Source organism: Aulonocara stuartgranti, assembly GCF_965226115.1.
Source record: "Aulonocara stuartgranti genome assembly, chromosome: 7".
Classification (NCBI taxonomy): Eukaryota; Metazoa; Chordata; class Actinopteri; order Cichliformes; family Cichlidae; genus Aulonocara; species Aulonocara stuartgranti.
The window spans coordinates 23,031,934-23,052,064 of NC_138945.1; the positions used below are offsets into that span (position 1 = coordinate 23,031,934).

The 20,131-nt window shown below is 39.5% G+C and overlaps 1 protein-coding gene across 3 annotated transcripts; it reads left to right on the forward strand.

The window, feature by feature from the left end:
• The first annotated feature begins 616 nt into the window (after window positions 1-616).
• golga2 (golgin A2) lies at window positions 617-18,914 on the forward strand. 3 transcript variants are annotated; one of them, XM_082539472.1, is made up of 27 exons: window positions 617-721; window positions 1,924-2,058; window positions 4,974-5,123; window positions 5,455-5,501; window positions 5,871-5,934; window positions 6,459-6,518; window positions 7,091-7,171; window positions 7,759-7,797; window positions 7,915-7,977; window positions 8,325-8,418; window positions 8,558-8,664; window positions 8,846-8,904; window positions 9,070-9,211; window positions 9,377-9,466; window positions 9,630-9,737; window positions 9,951-10,038; window positions 10,385-10,527; window positions 10,715-10,933; window positions 12,206-12,319; window positions 12,434-12,658; window positions 13,260-13,359; window positions 13,708-13,799; window positions 14,001-14,223; window positions 14,378-14,539; window positions 14,627-14,733; window positions 14,994-15,186; window positions 15,514-18,914. In XM_082539472.1, exons 1-27 carry the CDS (start codon window positions 674-676, stop codon window positions 15,777-15,779), a joined length of 3,219 nt encoding a protein of 1,072 aa, XP_082395598.1. In that variant the 5' UTR covers window positions 617-673; the 3' UTR covers window positions 15,780-18,914. The 3 variants fall into 3 exon arrangements, with proteins under 3 accessions (XP_082395598.1, XP_082395599.1, XP_082395600.1); XM_082539473.1 differs by lacking the exon at window positions 7,091-7,171; XM_082539474.1 differs by lacking the exon at window positions 4,974-5,123.
• Window positions 18,915-20,131: the final 1,217 nt, after the last annotated feature.

The window sequence follows — 20,131 nt, forward strand, 5'->3', positions numbered from 1 at the left end:
CCTTAAGGAGCCTGGAGAACTATTCTTTAAGACTATTTAAAGGAATGACAAGAAATCAGCCTAAGAGCGTTCTGACTGTGTGGAAGAATAAAGGTGGTCATTCCAAATAGAGACTTTCAAGCTTGTTTGTACAGAATTGTTAGAATTTTCCTTATATTCCATATTTTCTTTTATGTAAGGTAGGATCAAGACTTTTTCCACAGTACTACACTTCATTACACCCGTGGTAAATTTACATATAACAAAAAGAAATTGAAAGAAAAAAGTCATTTTTCAAAATATATAATAAGATACGGTACATTTCTCTTTTTGTAATGAATGTAACCTACAAAATAATAGACTATATTTATCTTAATTATAGAGAAACACAAATGTAAAGTAGCAACAACTACAGACAATGAGAGCAGCCAACAACCACATAACAAAAATGTTAATACATGTTGTCGTAAACTCTGTCGAAAATAATACTTTATATATTATATATAACAAAAGAAAAAAAAACATGTTTCAGGCTAATTTATGTGAGGTTGTAGGCTCACGGCCATAAGCTGTATGAAGATGTTTTATGATATGATAAGGGCACAGCTTGAGCTCTGCGCCACCTACTGGCTGAGACGCGTATGAGCGCCAAGCTGATGACGTGGATCGCTCAGTTGACCACCAGAGCAGCAGGATGGCCGACCAGAGTAGGCAAATAAAACTCGCTGCAGCTAAGAAAAAGGTAAAGTATTTTACAATCAACGCAGTCACATATCGCGGAAAGTGTAGTTCCCACTTTGTGTACACAAGTCTGTGTTAACTCTGTTTTCTTGTCTTTTCGTTATGTATATTTTTACGGGGCAAGGGTGTTGTCATTACACGTCGCCCGAGTACTGCACTGTCGCTTGTCCGACATCCTCCGCTCCTCTCGCGGCTCTGTTGCGTAGGAGAGACCGATGTTTTATCGGGGCCTCTGGTGATAGCATTAACTTTCCCAGATTATGTAGACTATTTTTAGTTAGTAGAGACACGCATAGTATCCCACGCTGTTTATTTACTCGCAGATTAACTTGCACCACTTGCTTGGCCGCTTTACTTGACTTTCCATCTGACATTTAAATGTAGTTAAAGCCTAACGTGCTAACCCAGGTAAGTTAACGTTAGCAAGCTAGCTAACTAGCTGATGAATATATGGCTACGTGTGAGTCTAAGGAATGTCGCACAGCAGCCAGCCAGCTTTTTATGTTATCTGCAGGATTTAATTTCATAAGAAAATGTCTAACAAACGGTAGTTTTAAAACAAAGCACTCATCGAGCTTGTAAGCTACCCCTGCAGCACAGTTAGCTGGATGGACTGACGGGGGTGTTTTGACAGCTGACACCCCTCTTCCCTGTCCTGCTGTGTGCTTTGGCTTGGTGTCTTTTTCGGCTAGTCAGAAAGATGGCCTTATCAGATTCAAGAAGTCACTCCTCAGCATTTCTTGCTGGCCCACAAGCTTCACGAATAAGTGGCCATGGTGACATGTCATTTTGCTGCTATTTAGCTTTACTGTTAAAAAAAACAACAACCAGCAGTTCCCGTTACACAGCTGTTAGAGCCCGCATAGAGCTTTCTGGCATGCTTTAACCGTCATATGCATATCATACGCAGGTTATCATTGTTTAGCGCAACTTACTAACTTGATCCGTCTGAAGCCGGATCTTTCTGCTAGCTGGTGCATTGTTTTGGAATAGGAGCACTGAATTCGTATTTTATTGCCTCATTCATTCAGCTTGATACGACGCTCAAGGTGTTGAGTGTAATTTGTTTGAATTAATATGTATAGTTGGGGACAGTTGCAGAGTCCTGGTATTATCTGTGTAACACGTGACAAAATAAATATATATTAGTAGACATTGTTCATCTGCACACGTTTATGGGTTTCTTCTCCATTTCCTACTCAGCTGAAGGAATTTCAACAGAAGAGCTCCCCTGCTAGTGTAGGAGGAGAAAAAGGAGGTGGAGCCAAGAAGAAGAGAAAGGTGAAGGGATCCAGCCAACATGATGCACCTTCACCAGACAGAAACTCTCCAGACAATGTAAGCATAACAGTTTGCTTTATTGTTGTTGTTGTCGTCAAATGTCGTACTCTTTTTGTGCTTGATAGATGGTCATATGATGATTAGCTCTTTGAAGCTGCAGGGTGTTGTATTTGTGTGTTTGGCTGAAGAGCATATATTGCTTTTTGCCAATTATCAGATCAGGTGGCTGATTTTCCATCTAGTTGGCATTTGCTTTACTTACACCTGTCAAATACACACACAGGGCCAGCAGAGTAGAACTATTTAGACCCCTTTGCAGCGCTGATGACAGACATGTTTACCTAAGAAGAGTGTTGCACATGAGACAGTGTTTTTTAAGCCCCTGACCACAACTTTGGCTTTTACATATTGCAATATGTAGCATAAGGTAAGAATTTCAAGAACTAATATATAATTTTATGAGAAAGTATAAAGTAGTCCTTGTTCTGCTGCACAGATGAGCAGCATTCCAGCTAGAACCTGGAGCAATCTGAGCATGATGAACTGGCTGACTACTATCACCAGCTGCAGTCCAAGCTGCTGGAGTTGTAGCCAGTTTGGCTAGATAGGCAGCTGAATATATTCTGTTATTTGTCTCAAAACACTTACTATTTCCAATATCTTCAATACCACAATGTATATGCTGATTTTTAATAACTTATCCAAAAAAGTACTGGTGTAGCAACTTGCGTGCATATCAGTAACTCACTGTCCTCTACCCCTGTCAGTTTACACTTTATGTCATCTGCTTGTTTCAGCATTCAGGTTCATCAGATTTTTGTTATAGAACATTTAATGGGAGTAATCATAAAATTACACTGATTAAAAAATGATAGGTTTTCAAGTCTCCTCTCCCGAGAATCCCTCTGTGAATATCAGCCAGTTCTCTACTCTATGCTGCTGCTTTAGGTTTATCCTGTGCTTTAGTAGCACTCTTTATACCTGATAAATAATAATTAATTCCTGATCTTCAAAGCGGTGACTCATTATTCAGCTGTTCATCCATCAGTTCATTTATTTCTTCTGTATATCTGTAGTTGAGCTGAGGTGGCTGCTGGGTATTCAAATTTCCTGTTTCCCTGGGATTTTCTTTTTCTGATTTTCATTACTCACTTGTTTTTCACCGTATTTGTACTTGTTTGAGTAAAAAACATAATTAATGTGCTAACAAGACCATTGCTTTGATATTTGTTCTGGTGATTTTTAAAAAGTACTGGCACAAATTGTGTTCAGCAAGTAACACAATCACATTCTTTGAGCTCACTTGACGGTCTACCAAGTTTTGGATTTTTTTAAGAACATTTTTTTGGTATTTACCGGTAATGTCATTTTGATTATTAATGTGGAACACCATCTTCTGCTGTGGCCTGTTTTCAAAGCTCTCTAATCAAATTAAAAGTACCCATGAGAATATGTGTAGTGCTTTCAGACAGCAGTTGCGCATGTGGCGAGAGTCTGCTCGACGACATTTGACCTGCATTTGGATACATTCGTGAGACAGCTGTCACCCTGCTTCTCGCTATTAGCAGAAACTCCAGTCTGCAGCATGCTTTCATACACTTCGCATATACAACTGAGAGTTGCACTCAATACATCCAGTTGTTACCAGACAAAAGTTGCGTTTTCCTTTTGCTTTTCTATCCTAAAGCATGTTTCCTGTCTTGACTGCCCTCACATGCAACTTTTCCGTCTCTGTTACACCCTCTCTTTTTTTCACCAGCCAGTCAGCTAAATCTTAAACTTTGAATTTTTAGTGCAGTTATTGCAGTCAGACTATTTTATGCTGCTACTACTACGTTTGAAAAAAAAAAAATGCTGTGCTTTCCCCAAGCTGTTATTGTAATTGTTATTTAGTTTAAATTACTTTTTTCTCTTGTTAGTTGTTGTGGTTTTTAACAGAATAAAAGAGTCTGTACAAGTCCAGTCTACATTTACTGCCCTCTTGCATACTTCTAGACCTCCTGCTTGTAGAAATGGTTTCCCTGTGCTTGTTTGTTTACCACTCTGTCACTTTCTGAATTTTTCTCTCCCTTTTCCAATCTCTTTCTCCTCCTTTTCCTGTAGTTTGACAGTTTTCTAAAAGCACTTAGTCAAAGCAATGGAATAGTCCTCCCTCATTATGGCAACTGTCAGGTGAGCTTCTGTCCCTGGCTTTTCTTTCTTTGTTTCCTCCTGATTATTTTTAATCGTTCTCTGCACCCCTCTGTTGTTGATGTTTGGTGTTTAATATTTTACCCTGCTTCTCTATTCTTACCTTCCTTCAACTGCAACGTTTTCTTTATGTCATGTTGAGCTGGAAGCATGAAAAAGAATTGTCTATAAATTCCTGCCTGTTATTGGTTTTAAATATATATCAGTTTATCGCAGCATTATTGGTGATCTTTAAATAATATTGCATTGCTTTGAATAAATAGTTTCCAGATTCTTGCTAGTTGCACGTTTCTGATGTCAATATCCATGTGTCATCTTGGTGTGTGTGTGTGTGTGTGTGTGTGTGTGTGTGTGTGTGTGTGTGTGTGTCTTTATGTGGCAGATTATTGCTTGTACTGGATCAAAGCCACTGAAAACTGAAGCTTTATTTTGCCAAAACTGCATATAGCGTTAATATAGACTAGACATGCTGCAGATATTTCAGAGAGTCTACAATGGGTGGGATCAGTGGCAATGGGGCACCAGTACAGGAACTTCATTTTCAGTGGGACACCTTAATTACTGCTAGAAAGGTGTTTCTATTCATTTTTTACAGTCTAATTTCTTCTTATCAGCTTCTGTACTCATCTAGATGTAGAAATGATAAAGTTAACAGTAAAAGTTTGGATAGAACACTAGTCTGGTGATTTTTATGCGTGTGTTGTGGTCTCTTTGCAGCTCAAACTGCTACTTCTCTGTACGTTTAAACCCGTGTGTGCATTTCTGTGTATGTGTCGCCTCAGACCTTCGCTGACGTGGAGGCCGTGAGGTCTTCAGCTCAGCTGCTGGAGGAGTCAAACAGCGAGCCTGATTACATCTCACCTTTGTCTAACCCCGCTAGCGCTAACACTGCTACTAACTCTGAGTCTGTCGATCACAACACTGACCTCCAGGTGTGTCTCTCCTATGTTTCTCTTTCCTTCTCAGTCTTGAAAATTATATTTTGTCCTGTCATTGTTGCACCACACGGCCATAAAACTGCATTGTCATTCTAAGCATCAGTGTGAACAGTTCCTTTTTCATTTGCTGCATTTGTATTAATTTATACATGTTATAATAGGAACAACAGTTTCAGCACAGGCCATTTATGTGACTTTTTTATTATTATTATTTTTTCTATTACACATATTCCTCTCTTTATCAAATGTGCTGACTGTCTCCCTTTTATCTATATTTGTCGCTTATGCTCTCTGTTTTCTGCTTTCAATTTTTGTCTCCCTGCAGGATTACTCTGATACCAACGGCAACGAGAATTCAATGGAGGAAAATAGGTGGGTTCTGTCATAGAATCGTGATTATATATCTATGTATCGGTAATTAAAGAGAAGGGTATTGAAGGGGGACTGTTCTGAACTATGACATGTTTACAGTTTGGAGACAATAGATTATTTTCAAGGGCAGGCACTTGCTGTAACATCCATGTTCTGAAAGCTTGGTATCCCACACATCATTACATAAAATATATGTGTGTTTTGAACTCATGGATTATTATAATATATGTATCTTATAGAATGAATACAGCAAGCAACACTTTTTCCAGTATACCTTTTTTTATGTAGCCGTATGCTAGCTTATAAAGTGAAGTGGTTCATGTAAGCTACTGAGTGTTTGTTGATGTGTGTGTCCATGTCATCCTGCAGGCCGCTGTCTTCCACAGAGAGCCTGCGACAGCTCTCGCAGCAACTGAACGGCCTGGTCTCTGAGGTACGCACACTTCTTTCATACAGAGTTCAGCTTTTAACAATAACACACCACCACTACCACCACTGATGTGGCGTTTTAATCAGGAAGCGTTGCGTCTATTCTGGGTAGGAATGCACTGAAAGCATTTTCAGTTTCGCCAGTCATTCCCAGTGGTCTGAAGCACGCTGACAGCATCAACTGGTGCACTAAAATAGTTTGATAGATCTTCTTTTAACTTTAATTTTGTTAGGTCAAACCACAAACATTGCTTTTTCTCAGGTTTCTAAGACCGTTTCAGGTGAATTCTTGTCATGTTTTTACTAAAGTGCTGTTTCCCATTGTGGTGAAGTAGATGTCCTACTGTGGATGACGAATCAGTTTTTTATCTGCAGTTCATCCACTATATTAAACACGTTTAAAGTTTCTCCTATGAATGGCAACAGAAACGGTGCCACAGATTCCCTGACAATGCTTATTTACCTTAAAACATCTGATATTTTTCTGTGTGGGAAGCACAATAATGTCTGCCTGGATGTGTCTTTTAGTCATCTGCTGCATATGTGAATGGAGATGGCGCACCTCCTCTGAGTGAGCGAGAACTGGAGGTAAGAAGAAGAAACTTTTTTTTGTTGAGTTTTTGACATTCTAAAGCCTGAATTACAAGTCACTTAACTCATGCAGTAGTATCCAAAAGCCATGCAAGTGGAACAAATGAGTTTCCAAGATTAATGAAGGTATTCTAATATTACTCCCCCCATTGTTTATATAACTGGTAAGTCATCTTTATGGTGAGGAGTATAGTAGAAGTTCAGATATCCAGCAATATTGTTGCAGAGACTTTGTATGAAGGAGCAGGTCTTACAAGTGACACTTTAATAGGTTTGTATGAATGCTCCTCTCCTTCTCAACTGGCTCCATTTATCAGTTTAATAGCCATCACATGTTTTATTTAATTATTTGATCCACTTCTCATTATTAGTAGAACATATGCACTACTTGTCATGGTGCTATTTTTGCCTCCATGTTAATAATTCACATTTAAATTTTCTCCTCCTCCTCCCCCCATGTGTTCTTTGTTTGACTTTTGCCACTGCACTTTATTCCTCTCTTTTGTTTTCTTTTTTTTTTTTTTTTCCTTTTCCCTTTCCTTACCCGGATGCATGCGTGCACGTGATAGAGTCGAAACCAGGAGCTGGCAGCCGCCCTGGAATCCAGCAACCTAACAAACTCTCAGCTCACTACCAAGCTAGACCAGCTGGTAAGAAGCTGTGTGTATGCATAATCATGTGCACATCTTTGTGTGATTGCAGTAACACTCGTCTCCCTCTGCCCCTAATCACTCTTATCAGTGCATGCATTTTAATGCATTCTTCATGTCATCTTGAGTAACCATAACCTTTAAAAAGAATTATGGTTGGCATGGTTTTAGTGGTATTTATTTATTTATTTATTTATTTATTTATTTGTTTTTTTGTTAGCTTAACTAAAATTTCTTCAGAGAATTAACAACGGCAGCATGATTGATCCTTTCTGTGCACCTTGTGACCAGAGCAGTCATAACCTGATAGTAGATGCAGGATTGTATGGCATTTTGAGTTTAGCAATATAACCAGAGCTCCAAGCTTTAAAACCACATGAAAGATTAACAAAACATTAATAACAGAATAGGTTTACTATTTTAGTGCTCGGTGCTATTATTGTCCTGTCTGGCATGAACATGAGGTCTGTGCCAGAATTTTGGTTATGTTTTTTAGGCTAACACTGTGTAGCACTGCTGTGATGATTAAAAGTGTGTATATACAAGACTTTTCCCCAACTTAAATATATATCCTGTTGGTCTGGCAGACACAGCAATCTCAGGAGCTTACAGATCAGCTACAAAAGGTATTTTTGTTCTCCTCTTTTTAACTTCTATTTGTATCTGTGTAATTCTTTATTTTCTTTGTTATTGTAATGTTTTGCTCTTTGTTATTAATCAACTTTATTTTTTTCTTTCTTCAGGAGCGAAAAGAATTTGAACAGAGATTTTCAAAAGAGCAGGGTGCCATGCGGGAGCAATTACAGGTACATTCACTTACCCAAATGCATAAATTTAATTTGTCCTATGGAGCAACTTTATTTGTCACTTAATAGTGTCGTTGTATTACAGTGTGATGTGGCAGTACATGATGCCAGAGTGCACTGAGTTGCACTTGTATAAAATGTTATCCAACAACATACACTGCCCTTTTTAACACTTCCTATATTGTTAATTAACTCTAACAAGAATAAATAATCTACTGTGTGTAATTACTCTGAGAAATTAGAATTTTCTGTATGTTTCATTAATCAGGTCTTGTTAGTGAAGTCAGCTGACTTTATCTAGTCTTATATGAAGAATGGTGCTCTTTGTTCGTATGTCCTCTTCCAAGGTTCATATCCAGACCATTGGCATACTAGTAGCTGAGAAATCGGAGCTACAAACAGCACTACAATACACACAACAGGCTGCACGGCAGAAAACAGGTGTGTGTGTGTGTGTTTGGGGGGAGGGGATTTTATTTTTTTAAATAATAAACTTGGCAATGGTTTATCGCTGCAGCAGTTAACGGTGTGTATGTGTGTGCCTCTTTCTCCTTGTATGTGTGTGTGCATGCATGTTAAGCTGAGGCAGAGGAGCTGAATAACCGTCTGCAATCAACAAAGCAGAGAGTGTCAGAACTTGAAAGAACTCTCTCTTCTGTCTCATTGCAGCAGAAACAGTTTGAAAAGGTAACAGCCAATCCAGCAATCACTTGCATATGAGTAATGCAAATGCAAATAAATGAACTCGTAAGAAGGCAGTGTTACCTAATTTAGCTGATCGCACGTATTGTCTGTGTGGTTGTTTTTAATAGGTTTCTATGATGTTTTTGTCTTGCTGAGTCTTTATTTTTTTATTTTTTGTCCTCAGCACAACAAAGAGCTTGAAAAGGAAAGAGACAATCTGAGATTGGAGGTGTTTAGACTAAAGTAAGTCATTTTATCCTGACTTGCCTGAGGAGATTTTTTTTTATATGGTCTTTGTATTTTGAATGCTTTGGTTCTTTGTAATGGAAGAGTTGGCTTGAACAGGTTTCCCAAGTCTTGTCTGGATATGGCGAGTTTAAAATAAACACTGAATTTGTTTGTTCACAGCAATTTGAGTGAGGAGTCGAAGCAGCAGAGCTCGGAGCTGTCAGAGCAGATAAAACTGAGTACACAAGAAAATGCCGCAATGAAGTTGGAGGTAGAAGATCTTCGCAAGAGGCTCGAGATAACTGACCTCATGTTACAGCAGGTCTGTTGAATTCCAGGAAAACACAGTTCATTCACGTATGAATTCATCTTTCTCCTACCACATGCTGGAAGTAGTGGAACAACTCCAGAGTCAATGTCTAGGAGGCCAGTGTTTGAATATTGTATGGCCGACAGTAATTCTAGTTTTCCTACTAATTTCTTCCAGTGCTCAAGTCAGTCAGATCCTACCAGTGCCAGCCAGCAGGTTCAGTTACTGCTGGAAGAGAAGCAGCAGCTGGAGGCGCACAATCACCAGGTTTACATGGACTTTTGTCTTATCATTGGCTTCTGTGTTTGACTGCTGTCTGTGTTAATATTCAATATATTTTGTACCTATTCCATTACTGATTAAGCAATATAGAAAAGTTAAAAAAGAAGACTTAATTATTATTTTTTTATTTACATTTGTGATGATGTAGCTTATGGAGTCCATTGCGCAGCTGAAGACAGAGAGGGATTGTTATGCAGTGCAGATCCAGGAAGAAGGTCGTGTGTGGAAGGACAAAACTGAACAACTGCTAACACAGGTACAGTAACATCAGCATGGCTTATGGTTTCACTATAGCTTTGAATAAAGAGCGAAAATGGTAGTGCTGCTTCTTTTGTGTGGGTTTTTTGTTTGTTTATTTTTTTGTATTTAAGCCTTGTGTGTGTGTGTGTGTGTGTGTGTGTGTGTGTGTGTGTGTGTGTGTGTGTGTGTGTGTGTGTGTGTGTGTGTGTGTGTGTGTGTGTGTCTCAAGGTTTCTCTGGTGGCAGAAGAGAGGGATAGAAACATCAACCAGGTGCAAGAACTGGAGGCCAGCATTGCAGAGTTAAGAAATGCTGCAGGTGAGTAGTGCACACAACCCTCATCTAGTGCCTCTTCCTTTTCCTCATTAGTTTTCATGTCTTCTTAATGTGGCAAAGATCAAGAAACACAAAAGTCAGAAGGAGAGCAGATGGGGCTGCAGTAAGTGATCTGCAGTTTCGGGATTAACATTAGCCCCATTGTGTGTTTATTGTCAGGTCTTCCTGCTTATAACCTTGTAAAATATTATTTTAATGTTTAGTTTAGCATATATGTTAAAAACATATCAAATATAGCATTCAAAATACTGGCCATATGTGACACAGCTGCAGTATTTGTGTTTAGTAGAATTAGAAATCTTGATAATTGGTGTTTTTTCTCTTCTAGCGTTATTATCCCAGGAGAGAGAAGCTCAGCATGGCACAGAGCATCAGTCCTCAGGACCATCAGAAAATGAAGTGGCTTTGCAGGAGGCCCTTAATGCCCTACAACAAGAGAAAGATGCCATTACGTCACAGTATCAGGCACAGGTGTGCTTCACATTGTTTTCTCCAAACCCATTTTAATGGGTTAATGTGACTCATATATAGTTTCATATACACTTAAAAGGAGCACATATTGATTTTTCCCTTTCTGGATGTTTCAAAGAGAGTTGGTGCTTTCATTGCACCTCTTACATTTGAAGTGTGTTAATCATCCTCTGTAATACTTCCACAGCTGAGGGACAACGAGCAGCTGAGCCGTATGTGTGCAGAGCAGGAGTCGCGTCTGGGGGAGCTGGAGTGTCAGGTGGAGAGCCAAACCCAGGAGGCTGAGGACCGCCGACGCATGCTAGAGGATGTTCAGTCAGACAAGGCCACTATTAGCCGTGCTCTCACCCAGAACCGAACACTGAAGGACCAGCTGGCTGAGCTACAGAACGGTTTTGTCAAACTGGTGAGGCTGAAAATCTTACTATCTGTTTATTTTTAGAGGACACCCTTAGTTACCACTATAACTGCCTTATTTTTGCACCACAGTGCTCAGAATTCTACTTTTTCTGCTGGTCTTTAATTTCATAATTTCCTTTTTTCTCTTTGAATTTATGCTCTCATAATCTGTTTTGGGTTGTTTTTTTTTGTTTGTTTGTTTGTTTGAAACCAGTGTTGGTCAAGTTACTTGAAAAAAGTAATCAGTAACTTTACTGATTACTTATTTTCAAAAGTAATTAATTACATAGTTACTTAGTTACTTTTTAAAAACACGATTTACAACCTGAATAGGTGATAAAGCGATAGATCTTTCAGCCCAATTCTACTTTTTCTACATAATCCATCATACAAAATGTAATCAAATGGAAAACTCTCTTTTTTTAACTTGTTTTATCAGTTTTAATCTTTTAACTTTATGCATCAAGCAAAAATCTAATTATATGCAACATTCTCTGACTTGAATAAATTAGTTTAAGATTTAAACCTATTTTCTACACATTCCAGCAAATAAAATAAAATATTTTTTGTGTTTACACTCACTCTTTCAAATAGATGCAAGTAAAACACAGCAGAAAATAAATAAAGTCAAAGACTCAGCGGTCCTGTTGCTCTATTTTCACCTGTAAAGCAGGAGTGGGGTAGGCGGAGGTTTACGCTGGTGCAGGTGTGCTGCGGTCAGTTGAAGAATCCGCGAGTTTCTCTGTGAATTTCCCATTACGTCGTAGCGCACTCGGTGCTTGCTCGGAAGTTTAGGGTTTTTTTTCGCTGTAAAAACAAGTTTTCTTCCCACGCACGATGGACGCTAATGTTTTTGTCACTTTTTATGGAATCAAACTCAAAGTAAGGTCAGTACTTCCACACTTTAAACGCTGCACGCTCATACTCTCTCCCACAATCGATATGTGATCCATTGTTGATCTGCACACAGCTGTTGTCACTAACGGCGCACTCGCTTACGTCACTGTCATGAGACATTCTCGCAAAAAATCACGGTTTTAGTAACGCAGTAACGCAGCGTTCCTGCGGGAAAGTAACGGTAATCTAATTACCGTTTTTGCAATAGTAATCCCTTACTTTACTCGTTACTTGAAAAAGTAATCAGATTACAGTAACGCGTTACTGCCCATCTCTGTTTGAAACAGAGCTGTGTTTTGTTAGTAAGTATCTGATTGACCTCAGTGGTGCTTGACACGTCTGTCTTTAAACCGAAATTCCTGTTACTCCTTCAATCTAACAGACGAATGAGAACATGGAGTTGACTACAGCCATCCAATCAGAACAACATGTGAAAAAGGAGCTTGCACGCAGAATGGGTGAATTGCAAGAGGAGTTGCACAACGTCAAGGAGCAGGTGAGGTCACACACAGCACTCCCCTAAAGCAAACACAGATGAAAAGTCAGCTGAATATGCACTCACTTGCTGTTTGTCTTCATGCTTTGTCCTCTTCTATTTTCTTGCCTCCAGCTTGAGCTGAAATGTACAGAAGCTCAGGGTCTGATGGAGCAGAGGGATCAGGTAGCGGCACATCTCCAGCAGTACTGTGCTGGCTACCAGGCCCTGGTCTCAGAGAGGGAACAACTTCACCAACAGTATCTGCAGCAGAGTCAGCTAATGGACCGACTACAGCACGATGAAAGCAATGGCCGTGCACAGCTGGAGATGAGTCACAGTCAGCTTAAACAAGCCCATGTATGTATATAAGACCTTTTTAATATATACATCTGTGACCAGTCTGTGTAGATGGTGTTGTGATTCTAGAATTCAGTACAATAATACATTGCAATATAGAGCATAAAGTATGTTCATATTCATCCTGTCAGCTGAACTGCTGTGGTAAATCTGTCAGGCCTGATAGTTCTGAGGGGGATTAGTGCAGCTTTGAGCTGTACTAATGATTATTGGGACACTTTGCAGCAGTTCGCTTGGCCATCGTGTTTAATGCTTCAGGGTGTTGCTCCTTCTCGGGTTTCCTAACTTAATGGATTCAGCACTTAAGTTAGGCCCATTCTGTTGCCTCTGTACATGCCATTAGAGAGAAGGTGGAGTGGAAAGGCAGAGCTGGTATTAGTGTTTTTATACTGCAGAAAATACGTTTTGAAATTATTTCAGATTAAGGTATTTTTATGCATAGAAAAATTTATAATTTTGACATGACTGTTTTAATATGATCTAATCTATACTGGCCGTCTTCAAGGAAAACTGCAGTCTGTTTTTATTATTTATTTATGTTTTTCCTTAACACTCTCAAAAACACACTCTAATTGTTTTTCGTTACTGCCTCTTCCTGCAGGAGCATCTGGAACAATTAGTCAGAGACAATGAGCAGCTGAAAGCTGAGGTGAAAGAGCTGCTCAACAGCTCTGCTCTTATGACATCACCCAGAGACCAAGGTAATCTCTCTGTTACTGACATGTTTGCACTTTCTGCCTTGTTTTCCTTTGGTGAGAGATTTCCTGCAATTTAAAAATAATTATCTCTAAAGTTATAATAGTATAGTGGCTTTATCCTGTCTCTTTTTAAATAACAGTGTCACAATTTCTTAATTTGAAGCAGATAATATGTTGTTACAGCAGAAACTGCAGATTAAGGCTAATCTGTTCAAAATGAAGAAGTGCAGTTTTTTTTTGTGTACTAGCAACAAAAATGGAAAGCATTAAGTGCTGCTGCACCATGTGTTTCATTAGTGTGATAGGTTTTTAAGGAATTAAAAAACAGTTGTACATGTCATATCATTTTAGGAGATGGAGTGGAAAGCCAGTCCCTGCAAGAAAGTCCAACAAAGTCTTCCCCCATAGTTATTCCAGAGGATTTTGAGAGCCAGAAAGAGATGGTAAAGAGATGTTTCCAGCTCATGCAAATGTTCTGTTTTTCTTTCGTTCACAGTCTTTTTATTTTTTTTAATATCACATCTTAGTCTAAAGTTCATATTTTTATGTCCAGTGCCATTCTATGGTGAATTATATGGTTTAATTTTATGGCATGAAACAAAAGTATGACCTTACCCTCATTTCTATTTCGTGTTGCCTTGCAGGAGGATTTTATTCGTGGAGCTCTGGCTCAACTGGAGGCAGAGAGGGACGAGGCCAGAAGGCAACTGGAGGAGGAGCGCAGGCTTCACATAGCAGCCCGGCACCAGGCCAGCGTCACCCTAAGTCTGGAGCAGCAGCGCCACAGCCAAACACCTGTTAATGACCACGAGCACGGTCACAGTCACGGTCAACACAGTCACTGTGAACACAGCCATGAGCATTCAGGTCAGAAGCATTTGTGTTTGTGCAATTTTGCAGATCTTTCTACAACTAAAAGACTTAAATTCTCTGGAGAGTAACAAGTGTGTGTGCCAGTTTACTCTTTTACTCTCGTGCCATGTAAACAGTTTTTCCCCCCTTTCCGTTATTGCTTGAACAGAAGGAGGAGTGCCGGTGGAAGTTCATCAGGCCCTGCAAGCTGCAATGGAGAAGCTGCAGCAGCGTTTCACATCCCTAATGCAAGAGAAAGCAGACCTGAAGGAGAGGGTGGAGGAACTGGAGCACCGCTGCATCCAGCTGTCTGGAGAGACTGACACTATAGGTGAGTGTTTTATAGGTTGTTCTTAGTCCTGTTTCATATGTAATCATTTGTTCCTCATATTCATTTCTGTTATGTATATTTTTGCAGGCGAGTATATTGCTCTGTACCAGAGTCAGCGGGCTATTATGAAACAGAAGCATCAAGAGAAAGAGCAATACATCAGCATGCTGGCCCAAGACAAAGAGGAGATGAAGGTACTGATGTCTTTTAATGCAGAAGGAATGTCACAGTAATATCTTTTATGCAATATTAATGAAAACAAAAGACATGACATGACAAAATATGCAGGTGCCTAAGATTATGAAGATTGTTTGCACAGACAAAAGTCTTTCTTCCTAAGAACACTTTTCTCTCTCACATCTTAAAGTTTTACCTGGTCATCGCTAAAAAAGTGTGCCATACTTAACATGATTGTTGTCCTTTGTGTCCACTATTTATCCCTTCTGCCCAATAGGCAAAGCTGGCTGAGCTGCAGGATCTTGTGATGAGGCTGGTAGCTGAGAGGAATGACTGGTACAACCGCTACACTGGAGCTGTAGCCGGCATGGGCACAGTAAACCCTGACCTGCTTCCTGTTGGACAGGAACACACTCACCCAGACCACCAAGCACACACGCACACAGAGCTTGATGCGGCCACTGGAGCAGGTAAGCAAAACCAGTTATGCTAATCATGATTGTTTTACAGCAGGTGGATTTTAAAGACCAAATATAAACATACCCACACTTCCACACAACCCCACAGGTAGGTGAGTTTGATCCTGTCTATTTTGTTGGGATATTTGTGTGTACAGTGAAGCTTATTTTAAACTCATAGTCCTGGAAGACTTTATCCACTGATGTGTGAGTCTGAAAGGCAGAAAGAGTGGTCCTTTAGCGCTTCAACTGTTCTGCCTCTTTTTTCAAAATAGATTTTAATTCATATTTCCAATAACATCACTGTTCTGTACCTTTTTTTTTTCTCTGCTGCATAAGCTATGGAGGACATCCCTCTGTCAGAACCTGCCGCCGGTCTGGAAGCTTCCTCATCCCAGATGCTGTTGACTGGATCTGGCCAGACTGACTCCAAGCCCCTGGTGCCTAAAGAGGACGCCACAGCCCAGCAAATCATGCAGCTGCTTCAGGAGATCCAGAACCCTCAAGGAGCTCAAAGATCACCCCCTTTTCTGGGAGAAAACCCCTGCATCCCCTTCTTTTACCGGCCTGACGAACAGGACGAAGTAAAGATCCTGGTGGTGTGAGATGTGGGTGTGACTGCTTAGGTGTGTGTATGTGTGTGTGTGTGTGTAAACATGAGAAATGTTGGACTTGTGTTGAAGTGTGGGAAATATTAAATCCTACAGTTTACCACGTCTGTAGCTTACTGATGATCTTCTCAAACACTTCATAATATTGGAAACCTTACGTGACTGGTCGAAGATGCACGAATGTCGTTGACCCAGTTACATTAAAACACCCGCCCCCGTTCCGCGTGTCAGCACTACTGTGTGTGAGGCTTAATTGAGAGGATTTTGTATTTGCTGTTTGTTTTTATGTTCTTGTTTGTCCCTGATGCTTTTCCCAGCGAGGAAGTGGTCAGTATTCCTAAATGCAATCTGATTTTTTTTTCCACCTCAGTTTTGAATTCCCATCTCACACATATGTGCAATAAATGGGGCCGTATATCCTGTCCCCTCACTGATAGAGTGCTGAAAGAGCTGTCAAGTATTAACAGCCTGTTTGTGTGCAACTTTATTCAAGTGCAAATGTCAGTTTAAATCCACTGTACACATGCCAAAAAACAAAACAAAAAGAGAGAGAGAGAGCATCACATGTGAATGTAATAACCTCAATATTAACCTGTATGTGTGTTTAATGTGAAGTGAGGAGAGGAGATGCAGAAAGAGCATATCAGGTTGGGTAACTAATGAGTGTGGAGTGAGATGTAAGGTGAAGTTAAGTGAGTGAAAGGGGTTTAGTGCACATAAAAGCTTTTAAACTGTAGGCGGTGTTCAGTTTTGAAGTCAAGAGCTCGCTACGTTACATAATTCAGGAAGATGGATGTTGCTGATTGGTACTGTTCTTTTTTCCTCCAGACACTGAAAATAAGTCATGTTTGTACATTGTAAAATGTTAGTATTTGTGATTTTTTTTTTTTCTTTTTCTGTTTTGTCCTGTTAGACTGAAAAGGCATCACCTTTATAGGGTATAGGGCATAGATGGAGCTTAGAGACCCATGAAGTTAAGCAGTTACTCAGTTATAAAGGCAGTGAAGTCATCTTCTCCTAACAGTCGTGTGGATAAAGTAAATGTAAACATAAATATTAGTGGTTGGGGTGCTGTGCTGCTGCTGACTGCTTTTCACATTATTTCATCTTTGCAGTTATTGCAATTTTTGGGGAAGTTGCTTATAGTTTAATGTCTATACCTGCAGCTACACATCATCTTTTTTCCTCAAATCAGGTAATCTGGTGCTCTGGGGTATTTGGCTGACCTCATCACAGACTCGGTCACTCGTCTCATTTCATCTTATCCCTAACCACGCCTTTGCTGTCTCGGGGTCTTTAAGTTTCCAAACAAATCGACACTAAAAACACGAGCCTGTTCTTCTCTGTTACATTTACGTGTAGTTCTACATATCAATGACGAATTGATGCACATCTTTAACAACTGGACTGTGTGAGCATGCGTATGTGGAGGCTGTACGTGTGAAATCCAAACTGTTTTCCTCCTCAGCCAAAATTGCGTCCGTTGTGCTTTGTTTGGTTTGTTTTGGGGTTTTTTGGGGTTTTTTTGTGGGGGTTGTTTTCTTTTTGTTTGGGTTTTTTTCTTTTTCTTTTTTTTTGTAGAGTTCTATCAGATTATATAAGTATGATTGCACTAAAACTGTACATAGCTTCTCGTTTATCCCACCTCTGCTCCGGCTGCTGGTGGGACAGATGTGTTTCTAACATGGCTTCTTTGAAGAGAGAGGATCCTATGAAGCTTCATGCCGCACGCTGAGGATTCTGCTAAATTGAGTGTTGATGGAGGTGTGATGAGACACAGTCTAGCCAGATTAAACGAATGAGATAGTAAATTATTTCTACAGGTAAGGGACCATCTAGATTTTGAGAAAAGAAATTCCTCTTTTTAAAAATTAGGAATAAAGTAGGACTGATTTGTTATAGCTGGTAGTTGTATTGGCTACAAAACACTTGAATAAATCTCCTTTGGGCATTAAAAGTCAAGACATTGGGGAAAACTCCCAACATCAGGGCTGAAATTCAAGTTTCTCTGTCTAGCTTTAAGAGAGATTGGAGACTATATTGATTGAATTGTGAAATTGCATCCCTTTATAATTAATCATTCAAATTACCACAGCTGATTTTTTTTTTTCCCTTTCTTTCACTTAGACTAAATTTAGGCAAGTTCTGTTTTTTGTGTGTCCTTTTTTGCTTTTAATGCGCAAGATAAGGGGTCACTGCAAGGTCATATCCAAAAAATGAATTCATTGAGACTACTTTTGCAAAAGTTTTTACACATACATGTTTGTCTCTGAATTTTGAGATCTTCTTTCTTGTGCTTTAAAGGGCATGTTCATTAAATTATTAGTCGCGCACTTGATTTATTGGGCAAATTTATTGGGTAGAAAGCAGTTTGGTATTTTAGGTATATTATACAACGTCAGATGGGACTGTGTCGTAGTTGTATGTACTCAGTGTTGGTTTCTTTACAGAGAAAGTAAACAGCACCTTCCCTAAACCTCTGCACTTTGCCATAAAAAGGTGCTTTTGAATAAAATGACTCCCTCATTCTTCCCTGCTTCTTAGCAATCAGTCCCTTTTTTTTTTTTTTTTTTTTTTTGCTTTTAGCAAAGGGTAAGACCAAGAGATAAATCTACATCAGGTGTTTGGGGACTTTCTGGGGCTTGTAAAATAATAACAGCTGTGTGGATTTCTGAGGTTTTCTAATTCCCTTTCAAATGCGTCATTGAAACATGGCAATGAGGAAGTATTTCTTGTCTCTACTGTTTAAGAGGTGGTGTATATACTGTACCTGTGTAACATATTGTATATTCATTATGCCTGGTGTATGGGGGGGAAGCTGCTCTGCAGTATTTACTGGCAGCTTGTATTGTATGCGTGCTAGTCCAGAGTCGGGGGTTTGGGGGTCACTGACTGGCTGTGATTCAGTACAAAGATTGACAAAGAGAAAATATTTTATTTATTTGAAAAATAAGTTAGCATCTCAACTAATCAGTTTTAATGTAAATTCGAAGTGACCGTAGGATGAAAATGAAGGATCGTTGAGAGAACTGATTTGTATGAGTGCTGCTTCTGACAGAATCCTTCTGATTTTTTTTTCCCTTGAGTAATATTTCTCCCCTTCTCCTGAATAAAGCTGATTGAAAAACGGTTTGTCTTGATTTATTTCTTTTTTTTATTATTATTAAAGAAAACTCAACTTACAGAAACTACAACCTGCTGCCATCATAATAGGATAAGTATCATCATCACTAATAACAGCTACTGTTTCTCTGTGCTTTTATGATTCTGTTGAGCCTTCATCCACAATGCCAGGACCCTATCGGTGAAACCGCTAAATTGGCTTCTTATGGAAGTTTGTTTCTGCCACTGGAAAAAATGTCATATTTTGAAATTTCGACAGCATGAAAATCGATGTCAGACAAAGTTAATTGAATGTACTCGAGGCCGACACGTACATCTAGAAGCGTATATGATATCTCTAACCTATAATAAATGCTTTTAGTAATGAAGTAATGATTAATACGTGAATGTCTGCAGCCTGACTCAGTCTTAATGGATGTCTGAGCCTGGCTGGTGGAGGGTTCAGCTTCTATGGAAAGACTGCTGTTTAGATTAACAGAGCTACAGTAGGGTGGGAACTAAACACATGACTTTACACTTCATAAAAATATTCTCATTTGGATTCTTTCGATCTCTAAAAGGTTAGAAACGAAGAAGGAACTAATCTTATGTGAGGTCCTACATGGATTGTGTCTGGATGGAGGCTGCAGGCTGCACTAAAGTGACGCCTGGTGGTGGTGCTTGAATTGGACATATAGACATACAATTAATAACATGCACTGAAAACAGCAGTCGCGACGGGTTGGGGAATATCCCCTGAGCAACTCTTGCTCATGTCTCCTTCCTCTGCTTCTTTTACTACAGTAGATGCTTGACTTCTGAGCATTCATTTATGAAATGTTGATCTGGTTTAACCAAAATAATAAACAACAACGAATGCACATCTTACTGGTGTTTTTCATCTAAAATATCATTTCACATGAAACTCACACTGATGTCATCAAGCTCATCCTGCGCTTTACAAAGAATCTGTCCCTCACTCGCTTTTATCTCCTCTCTTTCCCCTGATCTCCTGATGGGACAACGATCAGAGCAGATGGTTGTCCCTCCCTGCTGGAGGTTTCTTCCTGTCAAAAGGGAGTTCTTTCTTCCCGCTGTTGCCAAGTTCTCACTCATCAGGGACGATCTGATTCTCTCTACTACATAGGGCTATTATATAAAGCATCTTATAAGAACTGTGGCTGTGAACTGGCATTATACACATCCATCTGCTGGATCCTATCCTAGTTGATTTTATCGTTTCT

Coding starts and splice junctions, on each gene's coding strand:
- golga2 (XM_082539472.1), top strand. CDS start 674: ATGGCCGACCAGAGTAGGCAAATAAAACTCGCTGCAGCTAAGAAAAAG. Junction 2,059..4,973: donor ACAGAAACTCTCCAGACAAT/GTAAGCATAACA, acceptor GTGTCGCCTCAG/ACCTTCGCTGACGTGGAGGC. Junction 7,798..7,914: donor TTACAGATCAGCTACAAAAG/GTATTTTTGTTC, acceptor TTCTTTCTTCAG/GAGCGAAAAGAATTTGAACA.